This window comes from Lutjanus erythropterus, chromosome 12, assembly GCF_056507025.1.
Source record: "Lutjanus erythropterus isolate fLutEry1 chromosome 12, fLutEry1.hap2, whole genome shotgun sequence".
Lineage (NCBI taxonomy): Eukaryota > Metazoa > Chordata > Actinopteri > Lutjaniformes > Lutjanidae > Lutjanus > Lutjanus erythropterus.
Window position 1 is genome coordinate 38,517,167 of NC_139328.1, and position 23,120 is coordinate 38,540,286.

At 39.0% G+C, this 23,120-nt stretch overlaps 1 protein-coding gene across 1 annotated transcript in view; it reads left to right on the forward strand.

Moving 5' to 3' along the window:
* The first annotated feature begins 280 nt into the window (after positions 1-280).
* xkr4 (XK related 4) overlaps positions 281-23,120 on the forward strand; it is a 34,159-nt gene continuing 11,319 nt past the window's right edge. The window contains exon 1 of the mRNA XM_084732639.1: positions 281-1,010. Coding sequence (XP_084588765.1) covers positions 319-1,010 — 692 coding nt within the window. The 5' untranslated portion in view covers positions 281-318. The remainder of the gene's footprint in view (positions 1,011-23,120) is intronic.

The following is a 23,120-nucleotide window of genomic DNA, read 5'->3' on the forward strand; positions in this document are numbered from 1 at the left end:
GTCACTCGGAGCAGGAACAGCAGTCCAGCACTGACGTGATAGCGGAGCAGAACATGGAGACTGCGTTCACTCCTCTTTTCAGTCCGGATTGTGTATTATGAGCAGGCGGCCGCCGAGAGGAGCTAGTCCAGCCCAGAGAGGAGGAGGAGGAGGAGGAGGAGGAGGAGGAGGAAGAAGAAGAAGAGGAGGAGGAGGAGGAGCAGAGCCGCGCAGAAGGGTGTCGACGGAGAGAGGCAGGGGTGAGGAGGAGAGGAGGAGGAGGAGGGGAGGAGGACCGGAGGAGAAATAACAGAGTAGGACTACCACAAGCTTACAATAATGGCGGCTAAGTCGGACGGGGTCCTGAAGATGAAGAAGAGCGACGTGGCCTTCACCCCCCTGCAGAACTCGGAGCACTCCGGCTCGGTGCAGGGGCTCCACCCGGGCGCCCAGCCCGACTCTGCGGGCACCGGGGACGGGGACTTCGCCAACGGGGAGTCGCGGTGCTGCGGCGGGGGAGGCTCCCAGTCGACGTGCCTCCGGCTGGGCCGGGAGCAGCAGCGGTACACGGTGTGGGACTGCCTGTGGATCGTGGCCGCGGTGGCCGTGTATCTGGCCGACGTGGGCACCGACGTGTGGCTGTCGGTCGACTACTACCTCCGCCGCGACTACTGGTGGTTCGGCCTGACGCTCTTCTTCGTGGTGCTCGGCTCCTTCTCCGTCCAGCTCTTCAGCTTCAGATGGTTCGTCCACGATTTCAGCACGGAGGATGGAGCTGAGTCCGCCGCGGACTGCGCCCACATGGATGGGAACAAGCTGCTGAGCGGCTCCGCCTCGCACGGAGACATTACCGCTCCACAGCACCCGGCCACGCCGCAGAGACAGGCGTCGACCGCCAGCAAGAACACCACCACCAACAGCACCAACAGCACTGGGCCCGGCAGGGGCAGGAGGAGGTCGGCCTACTACTCCTTCTGCGTGTGGTTCGGCCAGTCCCTCATCCACATCCTTCAGCTGGGCCAGATATGGAGGTAGGACGGAGGCTGATGGAGGCCTCGGGATAGCTAATGATGATGCTGTGTGTGTGTGTGTATGTGTGTGTGTGTGTGTGTGTGAGTGTGTGCGTGAATAAATGAATGAAGCAGCAGAGGGCTCTGTGACTGTAGTTGGCACCATGGTGGCCTCTGAATGATTCCACCTCCTACAGCATGGCTACCAACTGCTATCTTTAGCCCCCCCCCAACACACAGGCTGCTGTGAGAGGCGTTCGGTTCACTTCTCTTCACCCAAAAGAGAAAGCTAACATGGGCTAAACAGGGATGCTACAGTCCGTCTTGTATGAGACACACAGGGAGTGGGCCCTGGCCTGTCACTCACACATGATGTCACAGTGGATGCTGCTCGTGCTCAGGGTAGATTCCCACTTGATGCCAGTAGACAGAACTTCCAGGGTTGGTCAAACAGCTTCTGGGTGGAGTCATGAATCTGAATATACATTAAAGGTCCAGTGTGTTAGATTTAGGGGGCTCTATTGTCAGAATATGTCAGAAATGGAATATAATAATCAGAAGTATGTTTTCATTAGTGTATTTACCTGATAATAGGAATTGTTTTTCTGATATCTTAATATACTGATTATATACAAGTACATACTGTAGAAGCAGGCCTGAATTTCAAAATATATGGTGATTTACTAGCAATATTTGTAATTTCCCTGTTAAACAGAACTCTTTATATTTAGACTGGTCTACAAGACTAAAAGGAAGGAAACCCCAAGGATGGATGTTAATATTTTTAAGCACTGTCTCATGGGCCACCAAGCCCCTAAATTTGGTCACCAAAGTATGTTTTTGGTTGCCCACATGTGAAATTACGTAAAAACTATAGATTCAATACAACTTCAAAACAAGCTTGACTTCTCAGCTAGCTGAGGAAACTGTCAGCACACACGCACGCAGTACATCACATCTTTAAATGTGTTAGTTTCTATACACTTCTACTTCCATCTTACTTCCACTCCTACATTTCTGTTGCTGTTTTGTTTTGTCATACAGTCCCTCCAGGAAGTTGCAATGTCATGATTTGGTGGCCTCACAGGGAATATTTCGGGACCATTTTTTGTGGCCACGTGTCATCGGGCCATGGCTAATGTCGAAGTTGAAAACACTAGTAGGGTAGCAATGTTTACTAGGTGACTAATTGCACAGTTATTACTCCGCATAGGAAAGTATATTTCCACACCTGACCTCAGCGTCTTCAGTTGTAGCTATAGTCCTGTCTTACTGTCCGCTTCACCTGTCTTGGGCTGCACATAGTCAAATACTGTGACTTAAAGCATGCCTTGTAATATTATCATATATTGTGTAATACTGTATATAGCAGTGTTTCCCAAACTTTTTTCCAGGGGACCGTTTTTCAAAGAATGACAAACCATCACGACCCAATCCACAATAGACCTTATTAATAAATCTTGGTATGACTTCATTTGTGCATGAAACACCCTTTTTTTTCCATTTTTGCATCACCTTATATTATTTTGACTAAAGCTGCAACTTTTAATTGATTATTACAGTAAATGCCAACTATTTTCATAATCAATTAATCAGTTCCAGTCATTTTTGAAGAAAAAAACCCTCCAAATTCTCTGATTTCAGCTTCTTAAATGTGAATATTTTCTGCTTTCTTTACTCTTCTCTGACAGTAGGTTGAATATCTTTTAGTTGTGGACAAAACAAGACATTTGAGGACGTCATCTTGGACTTTTGGAATCACTGATCAATATATTCTGACATTTTATGTCATTTGTCATCATTTTTCCACCAACAACTGATCAATCAATCGTGAATGCAATGAACAGATTGATCTACCATACATTATTTGCAGTTCTAATTTTGATGCATGTTATTGTAAACATTTACATGTTTAATACTATATGAATGACAAATAAATGCATTTAGGCTGAGTTAACATTGGGAAAACAATATAGAACATTTTAGACTACTGAATTATAAGAATATAAGATAATACTAAATTTTTTCCATATTTTTATTGTCGACCCAAATAAAATCTCCTGTGACCCACCTGTGGGTCCCGACCCAGTGTTTGGGAATGACTGATATATAGTACCATCACTGTTGTCTGTTCTTTGTTTTACTTAATTCAGCTTGGCAGTAGACTGTACCACCCGAGGAAGAAGCAGGGTTAGATTTCAGATTATGGCTATTGTTATGGTTCCTGGACTACTGAGGGGAAACTTCATATGACTCATTTATTTAAAGTTTTCGAAACAGATGGCAGTGTGGTGTTGGTGACTTTTACCTTTAAATGTTCCCTATAGGTACAATGGTCTGTTGAGCTTAGTCATGTCTAGATGTACATGAAATTTGCATTATTGTTTCATAACAAACCACTGCTAGTATAGAATAGTACACAGAATATATTAATTAATCATTAAGGCATTTAAAACTGGTTTCAGTACCAATAATATCAGGATTTGATGGCTTCCTCTGTTTTTTATCAGTGATACTCAAGAGGAAGTCCATTTCATGTCTTATTGCTTATTATATGATGATTTAAATGTCCAGTGTGTGAGGGTCAGGGGGATCTATTGGTAGAATATAACAAAAATGAAATATAATATTCATATACAGGTAAAATGCCCATCTTTGCTTCCTCTAGCTGGCTTATTATAAAAGACCAGAATGGAGTTTGAAAAACTGAGCCTTTTGTGACAGATCAAATTGATATTTTGTAATATTTAATTAGTTATGCTACATTGCTGTCCATTTTGATGTGCATGACACACAAACAATAGAGCATGAATAGGGTGGATATTTTGAAAGAACATAATCAACCCATTCATTGGGTTGATTATCTGGAATTTTGAGATGATATGCATTATGCTAACAAAGCTGATAAACAAAACCTGTGTACAGACACAGCTTCAGGCACTCTTGTCAGTGTGGCTGCTGGTGAACGATGTGAACGCTCCCTCTGTGAGTTTTGTGAAGGTAGTGAAAAAGTGAGTTTGGAGTGCCGTACTGTAACTGTCAGTCATTCTGCTGTGAACATTTGTCTGAATGTCCTCAGTTACCATTGTCTTTTTTTTCATCTATAACTGATACTGCTCAGTATATGTTAAAATGTGAAAAAGATGCAGTTCAATAGCATCCTCTCTGACTTAGTGCACTGACTCCATTAAGGGGTCAGTCTGTAGGATCTAGTTGCTTCAAGTGGTGAGCTTCCAAGCATGTAGGAACTTCTTTTCCTTTGAGCCCCCCCATATTTGTACTTGAAATTGTAATCACACTACTTTCATAATAAATAGATAAAGAAATAAAATAAGTCAGATATTTGTTGAGTCAGATTGTATAGCAGGTTAATGATTTATCATTAATCAATGAATTGCCATATAAGAATTTAACTGATTAAATATATTAGTTGACAGTTAATCATAATTTGACATTTTTGACATTTGATAATTTGTTTAGTCTGGTGGAGCCATTCATTGGATAAGGAAACTTGAAAGAAGAGAAAGAAGAGAAAAAAACGTGTTTTATAACTAATTGATTATTAATGATTAATCAGTTGCATGTTCAATTATCTGTTAAGGAAAATGCACAATTCCGACCGTAATAGACAGCCAAGTTTTAAAAATGAACCTTGAAAATGCTTGAAAAGTGTTTGAATTTGACCTTAGGAAAGGTGTACGAACTCTGAAATTGTGATTTTAGTTAACATGTGCAAGTCTGATTTTGAGGATCTCAGAACAGACAAAGTCTTGGGGACCCCCTGTTATTCCTGCTGGCCCCCTAAAGGGGGCCTGGACCCCAGGTTGGGAGCTAATGATGTAGGACAGGTCTATTCGACTATTCTACTTCGACTGGAAGTCCATCAGCTGAATCTGGTCCTTTAATGACCTCAATCTGTCCCCTTCATTTATAAATATGAAAAAAGTGTATCATTGTGATTTTATTTAAATAGCCTGATAACATTGTAAGTTTGTGTGTTTGCATTGTTCATTAGAAGATCCTCATTTTATTTTATTAGTAGGCTAGCAGGCCCATTCATTAATTCTGTCTGTTACTGAGCACAGGGACATTTATTTCATTAGAACATTTGTACTCAGAGTGTTTAAGCAGAGGGAGAGTCAAACTGAATGAAAAAAGATGCTGAATGTAACACTGTGTTTATTCTAATAAGCTACTTCTACTCTAGGATTACAAAGCTGCATTTTTTTCCTGTACTATTATACTTAATGTTTCTTTTCCAATTGTGAACTAATAAAGTTAATTGTTTACACATTTAAATTCCCAACTTTATGGGTCAGACAGAGGAAATGTAGCACTTCACTTCTAAAAAAAGTAATTGAGTAGGCCTGGTGTAGGAGAACCTGCATTAGCACACGGGAGATGCACAAGTCTCTCTCTAGAGCCAGTGTCCGGTTTGTCCATCCTGGACGACTGTAGAAATATGATGGTGCAACATGTTGGCTTCCATGTAAGAGGAGCTGCACCCTCTGTAGCTCATTCTAAGATGACAAAAACCCTATGATTTTGATTTTCAGGTGATTATACACTGACAAAAATATACTCATATATTGAAAATTGTATTTCCATTTCTGCCATATTCTGCCAATAGATACCCCTAAAGCTTACTCACTGCACACATTGCTGCTTATGAGTTTTCCGTAGTTTGGTTAGGGCTCATGTCCTCATTTCTTTTTTTCTGAGCACCAGAACCTTTATCCAGTTTTTTCCAATAAGGAGAGAGCATCTGTGGTTGCATGTGTGAATCTTTGTGGTCTGACATTTAGTTTCTCACATAGAAGTTGTGTCAAGTTACTGTTGGTGAAAACATTTTTTGCTGCTTCGTAATAAAAGCTTTTAGTTAACAAAATGTCAAGGACCTTTATTCTGAAGAATTTATAGAAAATGACATGGTTAACCAGCGATTTACAGCCACTTGACTCAAGAGAAGCCCGTATGAAGAGCCGGCTTCAAGCTGGTAGCCCTGATGCAGATCCTTGCAGCTCTGCACTGACATCATCTTCAATTGATGCTCAGTGAAAAAATGTCAAACAAAATAGATGCGAATAGATGATAAAAGCCAAAGTGCTGATGCTAGACTGTGCAACAATGGCAGTCACTGGAACATTGAAGATATTGTTGTCATAGAAACAAAACCCATGTGCAGCGTTTTTTTTTTTTGTTGTTGTTTTTTTAAGGCCACACACGTTTATCCCAGTGTTCTACAGTGCCCTGGTGGGGGGCGTTTATTGGCAGCATATGGCAGAAATGGAATATAATATTCAGTATGTTTCATTAGTGAATTAGTAGAATGAACGTAGAGGGCTACAGGAGGAGCAGCTTGTCTTCCACTGAGACTGTCATGTTGCACTGCCATGCTTCTACAGTTGTCCGATGGACAAATCAAACGCTGGCTCTAGATTGGGCCTTTTGAGTTTTGCTGTAGCCGTAGATTCTCCTACCTGCTTGTAAGGGGACTGTAAGGCCAGTTGTTGTAATCTGAAACCTCATCACTAGATACCACTAAATCCCACACTCGTCCTTTAACTAATCAGTTCAACTAATCCAACCCCCCTTATTACCATTCTGCCTGCAGGTAGTTCCATGGAACTGTACCTTCATATAATCTTAGAAAACTCTTCAGAATTTAAAAATAAATTACTTATTACTTAAAATTGCAGGAAATTAGTATTGAGTACTTTTAAAGAACTGAAAGGTTTTTTGGAAATGATTTAGATCCTATAGAGGTGTGGCTAGAACAATATGAATATAAATTAATATTTTGACAGTGAGCGTTTATCGATCCCAAACAGCAAACTGTCCCGACTTTAGCTGTAAGCTAGCTTGCAGCAGTGTACCTCTGTGTGTTAGTGTTCACTTCAGCATCTGACTGATCTCTGAATTCAGCAGGAGCTCCGATTCTTTCTGTTACTTCCCTCCTCTCTCTGCTTTCCCTCTCATCTCTGTACATGTATGAAGCACATTGATAAAGACATTTTCAACTTTTGCTGACGTTGTCTTTGCGTCAGTTCCTGCTGCTCTACGTATATTCACATGTAATCGCATCTTTCCATTTGCTGTGTTTATTGCTCCGTCTCTAAAATTCACTTTGTGCTTAGTCTGAGTACACACTCAGAGACAGATATCTCAAAATCTGGAGAAATAGGACCAAAACTATCTGAAATATCAGACATAGGCTTTTTTTTTTCTTTCTTATTTTTCTTTTTTTGCGTGTTTGCTTATTTGGGTAAACTGACCGTTGGTTTCTCATTGGAAAATGCCATGCAGCTTTGTCTTTATTTTATGCCCTTCCCCATGTGAACCATGTGTTGCTCCAGCACTAATAATGACAAACTAGGGACCTATCATTAATCTGAAGGCCCTACTGGTTTTATGTTCTCCAAAGTGGGCAGAAATGCATTTGGCCCAAGATTATTAAGTGCTTTACAATATATGAGCAGCACTGCAAGTACCTGGAAGCCTTTAAGAACAGGAGTATTTTGCTCAGGTTTCCTGGGTTTTGTTACAGCTGAAGCTGAAGTAGTTAAACGTAGCCCACCCTGCTGGAAAAGAAGGCATGAATGAGTTTCTCCAAATCTTGTCTGGACATGACATCTCAAATTATTGTCTGTGTTTTTGTGTTTACAGTTCTGAAATCAAGTTGAGCTGTAACTCTGTTAACAAATACACAATTTCCATCTTGACAGTATTGAATTGGAGGTAATTTAAATCCATCCAGCTATTTACTGACTCTCAGCCTTGATGAAGTAATTCTAAGGGACCTTAGTCATTTGGTGAGAAAGCTGAGACTGTGTAATATGATTTGGCCTTGAGGTAGCATGTACAAGTCTGAAAAGATAGTGGTCCAATGATCAAACCCTGGAGGACTCCACATGTCATGGTGATCCACTCAGAACACCAGTGGCAAAAATATTACCCCGGTCTTTGAGATATGAGCTGAACAAATTGAGGACTGTACCAGATAATCCCACACACACTATCAAGAAGTATTTTACGATTGGGGATGAAGGGTTGCAGTGGTGCACTGATATCATGATATACCATGGTATGCAGATTAGGTTGGGGGTCCGTTCACATTTGAACTGATTAAAAAAAGTAATTTCTTTTGTTAAAAAAATAAGTCCAAACTTCTTAATTTCATCATTCCTGTTTATTTTGAACATTTTGCTATTTATTTAGAGCATTGTGTTGTCAGGTTTCCAACTAGGGCTGCAGAATTTGGTAAAAAAATAAATAAATAAATAAAAAAGAAAGTCATATTGCAATTATTTTTGACCAAAATTGCAACATGCGATACAATTAGTGGAAATAATCAGTTTTGAAAAAAATGAACTTTTTCAAATAATTGTGATTTGGTTCTGGTTCTGCATTTTGGATATTGCACTTGGCCATATTGTGATTTTATTGCCATTGTGATTAATTGTGCAGCCCTATTTCAGATGCACTAATAAATCTCACACTCTGTTGTGGCGTACTAAATATCATCTTGGTAAAGAGTTTCAGCCAGTGGCGGAGCGTCGGCTCACTGGAAGTTTTGTTGTCTGTGGAAGGTTAAGTTACAAACTTAAGTGCAGCTGCTGCTGTAGGTTTTAGCCCTTTAGCTTTTACATATATTATGTTTTGTGTTTGGTCAGAGGTGTAGCTCTGGCCAGCTTTATATTTCACATTGTTTTTTTTTTTTCTGTGTCAAGTTTTAAAATGCTTAATCACACTTACGACTGCTTTCAGCTCACTGTTTCCCTGACTCACTCGCTCTACTCTGTGACTGAACAAACTGCTGCTCTCTTTCCCTTTTTCTCTAAAGACTCTACTACTCTCTTACCCAGATGCACTCTCAGATATAAAATTTGGCACCAGTTGATTGAACCTGTATTGGTACTTTGTAGCATCAATGATAATTGGGCCAGTAACATTTAAAGTACAGAGTTCAGTACCCAGCCCTAATGAAGATTGGCAGTTATCGTTACATATGTATTTGTTTCTCTGTCATATTAAATTCTGCCATAGTTTTATTTTAAAAAATTCAAATTTACAAAAATTTAACACGATTATCACTAGGGATGTTCCTTGCGACTAATTTCCCTATCGATTAAACACAAAATTTAATTTAGACTAGTTGACTAGTCTAACACTAAGAAAACACCCAGAAAGCAGTTAAAATTTAGCAGAATTTATTAATTCATAATGTTAAACACTGCCCGAAAAAATACTGTGTGTATTAAGAGTCATTTGAAGCCGTTAATCACAGTCTACAATCAACAAATCGTACTTTAAATGCCGCTGAGATGCGCGCTACTTTGCGCTGTGCAATACAAACCTTACACATTAATGTAGAAAACATGACAACAACTCAATAAACGCTTCAACTTTTCAGACTGAAGAGGGTCACAGTGTCTGTGGGTAAAGGACCCAGAGCTAACGTTAGCTGCCAGCCTGACACTCAGTGTGGTTAATGTTAGCAGTGTTAGCAGCAGCTGCTCTGCCTGCAGGTTTATGTCTGTGTCTGTGCTTAATGTGGGCATGTTTCTCCAGTTGAGTGAATATATATCAGCTTATTCTTTCACAGTCTACATTCATCTGTCCAACTTTGCTGATGTAAATATCCAGTATTGCCACGGCAATTGGTTCATACGTGCTGGGCGAGAGGGGCTGCTGTCTGACAGTGATGCAGCCCCGATTAGTGGCGTGTGGCTGCATAAAATCTTAGAGGCAACAGATAACTGGCATCATGCATGAATGAAATATTGATAAATATTTTAAACGACTAGTATTTCTGGTGCCGACTAGCGTGGATGGGGACGTTTAATCGTATAGTCGACTAATCACTCGTATCCATAATTATCACTGAGTCACAGTGTTTTAATGTGACCTGAAGCCAGATTGAAATCAATCCAGAAGGCCATTTACATTTAAAAAGTGACAGTCTTTGTATTTAGACTGCACACTCTACCAGGTGAGCTACCAGGGAACCTGCATTCTCCTGTCTGACTGGTGACAGCTGTGCTTCCTGCTTGCCAGATATGTTTTTTACCTTCTCAGGTGAAATAGTGTCAACAACTTTTAGAGTTTTACAGTACAGTAAGATTATCCAGGAGTTAATCAGCAGAGTCTGATGCACAGTGCTGGTGTCATGGACATAGCCTCCATAAAAAGACTAGCATGTTCATTTATATTCCCTTTTTAACAGACCTGACCTGGTATGGTCATCACAGCTGTCAGCAACCTGAGTCTCTGGAGCTGCATGTCTGGAAATGAATGAATGGTTATATTTTTTTTTAACATTTAAACTTCATTTATCATTATTGTAGGCCTGAAGTCATTCTTATTCTCCAGTAGTAAAAATGTGCAGCCTATAAACAGATTTTTTTCAAGTTTTATTATTTTGTCAACTAAAATGTGCATCATAACTGGTTCAGCACACTTTCCTCTAAATTTTAAGTATTAAGTAGGGAAGTAGGGCTGCAACTAACCATCATCGTCGTTAATTAATTTGTTTATTTTCTACGATAATTGATAAGTGTTTGGTTTGAAATGTCAAAAAATGGTGAAAAATGTCAGACAGTGTTTCCCAAAGCCCAATATGATGTCCTCAAATGTCTTTATTTGTCCACAACTCAAAGATGTTCAGTTTACTGTCAGAGGAATAAAGAAACCAGATAAGAGTCACATTGAAGGTGGAATCAGAGAATTTTGAGGCTTTTTATCCTTAGAAAATTACTCAATCTGATCAATTTACTATCAAAATAGTTATTAAATTAACTTAATTAATTAACTTAATTAATTTTAAATAATGTAGTAGTTGACAATTAATAAATCATTGCAGCTCTAGTCTTAAGTCTCCCTAGATATGCTATGGATGCCAGATCCAAACAATGAAAGTCTCAGAGTAAAAATACAGAATGTAACAGTTGTGGCTCCAGACTTTTTTTTTTTTTTGGCCAAAAATGTCTCTTTTTAATAAAGGTTGCAGTACCCTGGGCTGTCATCCAGGTCATCTGACAGAGATCCAGGGTCCTGCAGCACTGGTGGATAGGTTTGTCGTCTGTGTGTTGTATGTTTTACCTGGCTGTACGACAAGCTGAAGTTGTCCCACTAAGCACAAGGGTTTTTGCAGTGCTCTGCTCAGATGGTAGTGCAGGCCAGCCAGTATCATCACATATCTCAGGGTGCAGGGCTCTGGCTATCACTCGTCCTCATATTTTCCAGGGAAATGATTTATCCTTTGGCTTCGCACCAGCACACTTCCAGAGAGGACTACTGCTGCAGATTTATTGCCAGACAAGCAGCTCTGCTGTTTTTAGTAGACTTGTTGGTGTCAGTTAGCTGTGTGTTAGCATTCTCTTGTCCACTCTTTTGAGTCCATGTTTCATTCCCACACACTCCATTCACTTCTATTAAAGTCCCAGTGAAGTACCACTGTCTGTATGTTTGAGCAGGGAAACCAAGGACATCAGACCAAGAACGTAAAGAAAGCAGCAAATCATGTCCACTGTCTGAAAAGTTACTCATAAAAAGACAAATTCAGCAACAGATAAAATACATCATTAAATAAATTAATAATCTAATGAATTTTAGGCTTATTAGAAGGTAGCTGCTCTGGTAAAAGTAAAGACAACAGAACAGACTCTGCACACTCAGTGGATTGGATCTGGCAGCCATATCTGGTGGACATAAGGGGTTAAATTAGTTGAAATCTTGAACAGTGGCTGCCACATTGTCTTTTTTAAATGACGTGGATTATTTTTTCTGAACTGATGAGGTTAGGTAATCATGCGTGCAGAATTTGGTGTTTATATCTACATTTAATTTCAAGGCTATATTAGTTATTTATCAATCAATCTTCAGTCTGCAGAATATGAAAAATATACATAAAATTGAATAAAATTAAAAAAAATAATAAAATTGATTGAAGCAGTTTGATGTGCAATATGATACATTTATTTTCAGCCTTTGTAACACTACTGAAAATGTTATTTCTAGATTTGCTGATTCAACCCTCTGTTTTTTGTTCAAAGAAATAAACAATAAATAATACTTTTATTTGGAAAAACAAATGCTATAATTTGAAAAGGAAGATTTAGCTGTTCCGGGAGGAGAAGTTGACCTTATTGCACGTTATGGATGCAGGTTACAACTGTACACCTAATTACTTCATTTAAAATGGAAGAAAGATTTATTTTTATTTGAAAGCTCCAGGATCCTTTTGAATATTTTTGGACAAATGGGAGGCCTACACTTTACAGTATATCACCACACTTTATCATAGATCGTACTCGTACCTTTCTTTACCAATGGCGGTGAAATGGATGTCTGGTTGTGGTTGTCATGATACCTATGTTTTGTGTGAGACATGTTCTAAATAAAGTTTGTGGGAAACAAAAACAATCTTAACATCCAAAGGGACAATTTACCTGCATATTAAATAGTACTAATAATCATATTTGAGGAGTCGAAAAAGATGATTTTTACCATTTTAACCTTAATAAATGAATCAGAATCAGTGATTTATTGATAAAATGAAAAATATGCTGATAAAAACTGAATCGTGCCATTTGAGTAATGGACTTGATCAGACCGATCACACGTCAACACGTTGACATTGGACCCATGAGTATTCAGTCATTACTACATTATTGCATCAGAATTCAGTCCTTGTGGGTTGGACAGCACCCTTTGAACTCTGCCTTCAGTTTGAGCTCAACTACACATCTGTAAAGTTTCATGACTGCATCTTTGTTACATCTGTCCATAGACACACATATAGACGTATAAAGACATATAAACACCTGCCAAAGTACTGACTACTGATTCTGTGCTACAGCCGGTGTCTCCAGGACCACATTTTGCCATGATAACACACACACATACACAACCACAAAGGTGAAAACAATAGCAGCCACACACATTGTCGCAGCTGGTAAATATATGCCAGTCAGTACATCACAGTCAGTATATTGAACCTGGGTGCTTATCATACTTTTCATTAGTTACCATGCAGCATCTTAATGAGCTATAATGGACACACAGAGCTTTATTCTGGATCCATCCGGTCCCCAGTGGATTCTGCTCACAGAGATGTGAAGGCTGAGTTGTTCTGCCATGCATATCATCATCACACCATACCTGGCAGTGAAGTAAGAAGGCAGCGTAAATTCGTATTTAAGTTTTGTTAGGGCAAAAAATGTGAGGATTCAGTTTCTGGTGCTTAATTATAAGCATTATGGGTTTTTTTTTATGTTGTGTGTTTTTAGGTTTGAAATAAACATGTTTTTTTTTAACACACATTTGAAAAAGGTGATTTCGAGCATAATCTGGTGTTTGATCCATATAATCACTCATGTAAACCAAAAATCTTTTGATATTTTAAATGGAGCAATCCCATCCTGCTTTTGTCATTCAGAGAAGTGACTTCCCAAGAGACCTCCGTTCATCCCTACTCTGGAAATTAGCAAGCATTAAATAATCATGATCATGACATCCAATCAAAGTTATTATGATTATGGTAAAATAATCAAAGGACCAATATACATTGATTGCTGTGGGTAGAAAAGGATTTGAAAATTGCATTTATAGTAACAATTTAGATGTGATGATTAAGGGCCATATTTTACACACAGTGCAAAGCCATTGCACTGGTGGCTTTGTTATCTTACACTATTTTTGCCACATCTGCAAGACAGGAAATGAATGTGTGCCTGGTTTGTGTGGTCATGGGTGGGAGATCTAAAAACGACAGCAAAACAAAGACGTGGCCAGGCGTGTTTTCTTTCTTGTGCTTGGCGCATTCCAGTAAAAACCACTTGTGCTTTAGGTCGGCTAAAACCCGGTCGAAGCACAGAGTCTGTAGCGCAGTTGACCCTGTGGTGGCCAGTATCTCCTCTACCCTGCTCCTCACTCAGGCACTGGGGCACAACTGATAGGTGTATTCAGCTGTGTTCTGCTGGCAAAAGGCGTGGGACAGGACGGGATACCCCTGCACTGCTGGGGCAAGACGACAAAGGTAGATTTGGACACACCTTGAATAAATTCAATCCATGGCGCCACGCGCTTTCAGCAAGCATTTTAGATAAGTGTGAGATGAGTGGAAACGTTTGGGTTACGTACCTTGAAAGTGCTTAAAATTTACTCTTGAAACGTGCAAACCCTGACATTTACTATTTTGTTATCTCTCAGTGATCTCATCTTATCAACCAGCAGTAGACAGCTGTTTGTAATGAAAAAGCTCTACCTGTCACTGGTGCTGTTCACTACCTGCAGACAGACAAGCTGGTGAGCACAGAGGAACATCTCGATAATCGATAACGATAATCCAAGTGAACAAGTCACTCTTGAATTTCAAATCAAAATTGTTAACATTTGAACAAATGTCCAGTCCTGTCTTATGTTTTGCAAGGACAGCCTCATCTGTTCCTGGATGAGTCCTCAGACCTGTGCAAATGGATGTCATCATTTCAGGGAATAATGTGAAGAAGGCCTGGGAGCAGAGTGTACCTCGAATCATGCCTTCACACACATACACAGGCTGGTTTAAAAGAATGGCTGACACCTGAGTTCAGAGGGGTGGACAGCAGTGACACAAGACTGTGAGACTGTCAAGTCCTGGACATGTCCAAGACTGAGGTCTGTCCAGTTACGTTTGATAAAGAGTCTAAAAGGTTTTCAATACCAAGTCCAGACTAAAGCTGACAAACAAAGTCCTCATTCACACTTACAAGTCTGTTAACTTTTTGAAGTTTATGTCTTTTCACAGACTGGGACACAGAGAATGTTCATGCTGAGACAACCTGGATGGTTTTTGCTTGTGTTTGATCAGTGGAATTAGGTTGTAGCTTTGTGATGTTTGGCTGGGTGTGAATTTGCTTCTGTGGGTGCTGTATTTTGAAGACATTTCTTTCCTGTTAAGAAGAAAGTTCTACAATATTATTGTAGTAGTTTATGATAAAAAACAATTTTCAGGCAAAAGTAATTCTTTTAAAAAAGCTAAATTCAATCTTTACTTATTACAATTTCACATTTAATATTTGGGTCTATATTTTATTACAAGACTATTGTGTGTACTGGTATTGGTCACTGTTAAAAGACTGTTTAGGCAGCCAGTGATACAAAAGAGGAACACAGATAACAGACGCAGATCTTTTCCTGTGTGTGTTGATTGTTTGCTGATCCTCCTGTAGGGGGGCTGCACTCCTCTCCCTCACTCAACACAGAGGAGTGAAGGTGAGAGCTGTGTGTGGTCATCTTCCTTCATTCTTCTCCCTTTGTTTAAGGTAATTACTGTGCACCAAGCTCCTTGAATTTATCTACACCTATTTTTAAGAGTTTTTGCTGTGTTTCTGTGGGTTTATATGGAGATAAAGAAATGTTTTGTGCTGTTTTTGAGCTGTTTGTGAAGGAGTTTTTGTCTGGCTCAAATGCAATGTAAGCTAGTAGAGCGAGACTCTGTGGTCCCGTCACTGTTTACATTAAAGCCACATGCTGTTGTATTCATACCATTAGTGCTGTGAGGTTTAAGCTGTTCTTTTAAGACTGTAAAAAGCTAGTAGTTCATTTTACTGTAAAAAAATAAGTTCAAAAGATTCATGTAAAAGATTAAGAATGTATAATAATTTAAGGTCATGTGATTGTTTTGTTAATATGACAGTATAAATAATTTAGATGAAAAGATCATTTAAATAATTTATGATAATGTTGTTCTGAAACTGATAGTGTTTTAAACTTTGGAAAATGTATTGTATATTTTGTTTGCAATATTTTGTGATTCAGTACAGACAAGTGAAGGCGAGAGCTGCGTGTGGTTGTCTTCCTTCATCCTTCTCCTTTGCTCTTCCCCTTTATTTAAGGGCCCAACATTATCAGAAAGGAACACAGTATGTTTTGGATGGGATGACTTAAGTCTTTCTTGCCAGAGAACCAGACAAATCTGTGAGCTCATGTTTCATTTGGTCTGGCGGATACATCTAACCCCCTCCTGTTCAGACAGGATCTCACCCATTCTGGCCCATGAAAGTCCAGCCTCATCATCAGATCAAACTGTCAAACTAAGCAGTGCTGATCAAATGTGGATCAAGATTCACTTACTACATCACTTATTTCCAGCTTCAGATGTTTCAAAAACACATTTTAGTGACTGTCCAGCTGTAATCTGAGAAAGTTTCTGATCAGGTCACCATTTTTTCCTTGCTTGAAAATAGACCAAGCACTGCCCCAACTTGCATGTGTCACTCAGTGCTACATCACCTGTTTCTCTGCTCTGATTAGTTTTAGGACTATCCAATTGCATCCAGAGGCATTTTGGTCAGCATCTGTTGATAAAAATAGAAATAAAATAGAATAAAAAATTTCTATTCTGTTTCTGAGACACCCCAATCAACCAATCTAGTCTCACAGAGCCCTTAAATTGGGTCTGCTTGGGTCTGTGTGACGTAAATTTCGTCATCAGAGAGTCTACATGTAAGATCTGTGTGGGCATCTGTGTACTCTCAATTTGTTGGGACCCTGTGGTCCATGCAGCCACTACAGATGCTGATCTACCGCATGTGCATAACGCATCCTCCAAGCGCACTCCAGAAAGTAGTATAATGGCACAGTCACACGTGCAAATTCACATCATCGCTTTGCGTGAAGTTCAACTTTGATGAACTTTGACCAGCAAAGTCACAGGCTCAACCAGTAGCAAAGATGTGTGTGTGGTGTTCACATCAGCAGGTGATGTTCCCTCCCCTGCATTCACGTGTGACCGTGCCATAAACAAAACCAACAAGTGTCAGTGGTGTTTGCAGCTGTCCATGTATGCATCCATTCAGGACTGCTAATAAGCACTTCTGAATGATATTCAGGCTCTGTGGCATGTCTAAAACAATGCTGATTCAATGGCAGGGTTTGCCCTGTCGGGCAAGTGGTTCAGATATCTTAAAGTATGTTTAGGTTTTAATGCAGATGGACTGAAAGGGAGGACACAGACATGGTGATAAGGTTAGACAAGTTTCTTAACTGCAGGGGGAGTAATGGGATGGATGAATGGCTGAAGCACGGGAAGGTAGCAGGTGAGCAGGCAGGCAGGCTGATGAAGTCCTGAAGCAAAACGAAAAACCACAGTTATCCACCAGGACAGAGGAGTCAACAGAAAAACAACCACAAAAAACAGACAACTCTTAGACTAGACTTAAGCTTAACTACCACATGAGAAGTTGAAGCAGTGATCCAGCGATGACTGGTTGTAGAGCAGGGATTTTTTTAGCAGTGGTGAGGAGTGATGTCAGACAGGTGAGCTGATTGCTGATGATGAGGAGGTGTGGAGCAGAGCTGGGAGTCAGGAGAGGGAGGAGGGAAGACCACATCCACAATACAAACACACACACACACACAGACAGACAGGGGTGGAGAGAACATTGGGAGAGGGAGAACAGAGGAGAACATTGGGAGATCACAGGAGGCATGGCCATGGCCAAAGACTAAAGTTAATTAATCTAGGCCAGCAATGTCTATAAAATGTCAGAAAATAGTGAAAAATATGCATCTCAGCCAATGTGATTTCTTTAAATGTCTTGTCTAAAATCCAAAGATATTCAGTTTAATATGATAATAAAGCTTAAACCCCTCATATTTGAGAGGCTGACAACAGCATTTTCTGCCATTTTACATGAAAAATTATTTTACGATTAATTGATTGGCAAAAAAGTTTAAAAACTTGAATTCTTTTTTATCACATCCCCGGTCAGGCAAGTGAGTTGCCAGATTTACTTGCCCAACATGGCTTTTACTTGCCCCTAATAATGGATTTTTGGCAACACTTTTGTACTCAAATTAGATTTTCATTGAAGCCACTCTTTTATATGCGTTTATCATCCTTGAAAGTTTTGTAATGTCAGAGGACCAGCGATACAGTTTGGTGTAGTTTGTCTTATCTTAATTCAAGATCCATTTTCTGACTAACAGCTACACCTCAGAGACCTCATCAGCATCAGCAGTTTGCTCAGTCGTCATGGAGATGGCTCAGTTGCTAGATCCAAGGTCTTATGATAACATGGAGCTGGTGGCTCCTTCTCGATCTTTCCCCGATCGTCCACTGACTCCTGCTCCTGCACCTTCCCAATGCATGCTGGGAGAGGGTTTGGTCTGTGGTTCATAGGCAGCTGATGATGTTTCTGCTGTTCATTCAGTCTCTTGTCCAGGATCCACACAGCTGTGTCATGTGATGTCATTCACCACTACACTTTTCCTCTGCAGAGGGGTTCTGTCTTTAGGAGCAGCAGTGCTGTGCAGTTGTTGTGTAGAACTGAGATGTTTCTGGTGGTGCTTGTTAATTTAGCAGTGTCTGTCTGTCTGTCTGTCTGTCTGTCTGTCTGTCTGTCCGTCTGTCTGTCTGTCAAGTGTCTCCTTAATTTATGTTTGTCTGTCTGTCAGTCATAATTTCTTTATGGATGTCAACACTAGAGGGTACCAAAGGGAAACGTTCAAATCCTAAACTCAGGGACTTTCATTTTAGTAGTTTCAAGAAAACCAGCAGTCAGTCTTTCTTGGTTTTGTCCTGATAATAATAATGTAATAATAATATGGAAATTTGAAGGTGATCTTATGCACCAGTCCATGGAAAACTTTGTGTGTGTGTGTGTGTGTGTGTGTGTGTGTGTGTGTGTGTGTGTGTGTGTGTGTGTGTGCCTGTGCCTGTGTGCCTCTTGCATTATTCACAGTGTTCCTCCAGAGCAGAGGGACAGTGAGACAGTGAGGGGGGTAGAGAGAGCAGCACATTGTAATATAATGAGACTCTCTCTCTTTGTTGCTCTTTGCAGGTTAAGCAGCACAGAAGCGAGTAGAGCTGGAAAGCAAAGCGTTAACCTCTGTGTCTTTATTTGTCTTTACTCTCACACTGGTAATTAAACAGACAGCTTATATTAATGCACGTGAGGAGTTGTTGAAAAGTCAAAGGACACATCAGAGCTTTGACGTAAACTAAACTTTGGCAAAAATACAGAGCAGAGTGTAGAATAGGCCGTATACATGTAGTATTAAAGTTGGAACAAATAAATAAGCAATACTTGTTGTTATGATATATTCAGTATTACTCGTATCAGTGTCAGTGCTGCAGATATTTTGTTAATGTCAAGTTCCTGTTTAATGTATGTATGTGTATGTACATGTGTGTATATATATATATATGTATATATATATATATATATATATATATATATATATATATATATATATATATATATATATATATATATATACACATATATACATGTGTGTGTGTATATATACATATATATGTGTGTGTATATATATGTATATATATAAATGTAGGTTAGAAAAGGGGGGAAAAAGGTTATAGTAATTACATGTTTACACTGATCAATCATCAGTCTGACAAAAAAGGAGCCTAACAAGATGTCATGGTAGACTAAACTGAACTCTTATCACAGAAGCAGTAGAGCAGAAAAACAGACATGAGCATTCATGTTGAACTGAAATGAAATTTTTTGTTTGAATTTGTTTTTTTGAGGATCCTCCTGCTCGGTGAGAACAGAGACAGATGAAGTCAGTGTATGGAGTGTTTGCTCTCTTACTCAGTTGTTCAGTAAATGTAAGAGTCTTCTCTAGCTGGAGTCAAAGCTTATTGCAGCCAAGCCAGACAACAACTCTGTTAAACACCAGCTGACGTGTGGTATAACTGACCCCACTCTCCCCTACTCATTGTCAGTGATCACACTGACCTGATGTCTGTGGTAAATCATAATGTACTGTACAGATTTATAGAAATGTTTCTCCTGGTGAGTTAAAATGCAGTCAACCAATTCACTGGTTGACAGATTGAAGTAATCCTGCTGTTACGTCAAAGCTGCTGTGTGTAGTTTGAGTCAGACTGTGGCGGTGCCTTGAATCCTGTAATCATCTGTCACAGAGAGCAGCCAGTCGTCCTGCAGATGGCAGAGAGAAGACAAACAGGCCCTGCTTGTTTCCACAGACGAGGTGACGTGTGGCTGCTGCCTGGATTTGGAAACTTTTGTGAGGGGATGATTTATTTTTACCACCATTTTTCTCAGGAGGTAAATTCAGGTCAGTCAGTGGATGAGTCAGTTTAACAAGGTGTGCTCACATTTCACTTCAGCTGCTGGAAGAGCCTGTGTGACATCATCCAGCTGCTTATGAATCATTTAAAGACATTTAATAGACTGTATCAATCTGTGGGACGGTTCTCTGTCTCAGCTGAACTTCATTATCCATTCACTGGTCATTTATTAGGTTAAGACAGAACACTCGTTGAATTTAGAAGTAAATTCATTTTCAGTGACGCAACACTTTAGTACAGTTCAGGTAGGTCTGATTTTCATTTTTAAATGTGTTTCAGATATGTCTGAGTATGTGTGGAAACTTTTTGATTCCAATACAGTTGCTGATAAACTGAGAGAGATAAAATGTAACTTCATTCACTTTTCATTACTTTTGGATTACCTCAATATAAAATGTGGCGAAATTGTTTGGCCTAATATAGTGTTTTGATTAATAGGCTGATTATTTTTTCAATTAATGAATCAGTTGTTTAGTCCATGAAAAGTGAGAAAATGGTCAAAACCATTGATCAAAGTCCAAGATGACGTCCTCAAATGTCTTGTTTTGTCCTCAACTCAAACATCTTCAATTTACTGTCAGAGAGGAGTAAAGAAACCAGAAAATATTCACATTGAAGAAGCTAAAATCAGAGAATTTTGACTTTTTTATTTTAAAAAATGATCAATTATTTAAATGCGCCAAAAATCATGACCCAGTTACCTTGTTGTGAGCAGTTTCATGTAGGAACTACTTTCTTTCTGTAGTAGAATATACCAGACGTACTTTAGAATCTGCCATTCTGTTCTAATAGAAAAAGTAGTTCTTCCATGAAACTGCTCACGACAAAGATTATTTTGAGTAACTGGGTCATGATTTCTGGGATGAGACACTGGTTTTGAATTCCTCAAACATATTTTTCTGGTGCTTTGAGCGCCACAAGCCGAGTGCTTGGAGAGAAGGGTTGAGGGGTTTTTTGATTTTTACTTTTCAATTATGTTGAGAAATATACTTTAAAGATCAAACTCCTGGCTATTAGACCTTGTAACAGGCCAACCTCCTGGTGATTACATTTTTTATTAAATGTCAGACTTGACAAAAAGTTAAATTTTTTTCATTTCACAGCATAGTCGTAGTGAGCAGCTATTTCATTTTTTAAAGTGTCTCAGAGTTCTCTTCAAGCTAATCAAAATACACATTTTTAAACCATAATTAAGCTTTGATTTAGGAGGGCCTTTTTTAAACCAGGAAGTGAGACAGGGGTCCTTAGCCATTTTATGTCTGATTAAATCATGTTTTTGTAATAATTGGACAGAGATGACACAAATCTGGGACAGATATTTACAGGGCCAACATTTTAATAAAGGATCAATTTTAAAACAAGATGATTATAAGAGCATATTTTAACTATCAGCAAGTATTGTTAGTTTTAGATTTGAACACATTTTTAAATTGTTAAAAAAAGTTGTGAGTTCTTGTTGGGACAAGGCTGTTTTCTGGCACAGAGCAAGTTTAGAGACTAAAGAAACAAAAACAAAACATTTTATATTTGCGTATTCCATTTATGTATTTTGTAGTAAATGATTTGTCCCAGTTCTCAAAAATGAGACAAATTTCGGATTCCTGGTCTTCTTCCTTTACCACTACAATCATGATGATGACTGATTATGTTGATAACTATTAACAGCAGGTGTTCTATTGTTAACATTGGAACAATCCAGGGGCGGATCTAGAGGGGAGGCATAGGGTGGCAGATGTCACCCCTAAAAGATGCCTTGCCGCACCAGTTTTTGACAATTCTTGTTCAAAATATACATATGAAAAGTTGTGGCTGGACAGAAATGTACATGACTGAAACTCTGAAGTCCAAGTGCAAGTGAATGCAGCAAGAGATGATGCTCTAATGCATATGGTTTAATTATCTGTCCTGGGTTTATGTTCAATATGTATTTAGAAAAAATGTTTCAAGATCTGAAAATAAAACAATTTATTGTTTTTTATTAATATTTCTATTCAATGCCCTACTCATATGCCACAATAATGTTAGATTTTTTAGTTAAACTATCTTCATTTAGGGGCTTTTTTTCCAAGCAAATATTGATATTTGTGATTGTTTGTGATTAAATCTATATATATGTTTAAATAATCTACATAATATTCTTAAAATCTCTGTGCCCTCTTGCCACCTCATCAATATTTCTCTGAATCCGCCCCTGGAACAATCTTTATATTAATATTAATCGCATTTTAATTTGACTTTCTATTCTTTTTTATTTTTGACTTTTTATTCCTTGCTCTTGTTTTTTCATTGCTTATTACAAACTTATTGCGATATATTCCCTCTTAATTCTCTCTTATTATTTGTGTGACTTTTTTTGTTGTTTGTTCAGTTTTAAACTGACTACCCATCTCTTTATTAGAACACACATGCTTGACAGTCATCTCTCTATATTGTAATGAGAACTCAATCACCCTAAATAATAATAGATGTAGGTAAATAATTTATTTATTCACAACGCATTTATCAAAATAAATACAAACAATAGGATGAAATTTTAAGGACAGTAGTGTAGAAGTGGATGAGTCCAAGGATTCTGTATGGATCTCGAATGGACTGGCTGCTCTCTGGTCTCTCTGTACAGTGTGTTCTCTGTCGCTGGTTAAAGTGCTCCAGGTCTGCAGCTCTGGAAACAGAACAAACAGAGCAGCAGCAGTGTGAGCCAAGCAGAGCAACCCACAGACCACCACTGTGATTTTTAACTTTACAAAACACACAATCTGTGTCCAGCTTTCTTTTTTTCATTTGCTTTTCATGTGCTTGGTTATGCCCATTTGTACATGTCACACAGAGCTGTTGGCGAGAGAACAGGGAGGCAGTGGGATGCAGCCAGGAGGAGGCCATCGTGACTGGCTTACACTTTTGATTTGAGAGTAGGCAGTAGAGTAGATTTGCACAATTAATCGAAATTTTTATCAAAATTGCAATATGGCTTTCTGCAATTTTCAAATCACAGGAGGCACAATATTTGTTAGAGACATAATGTGCAT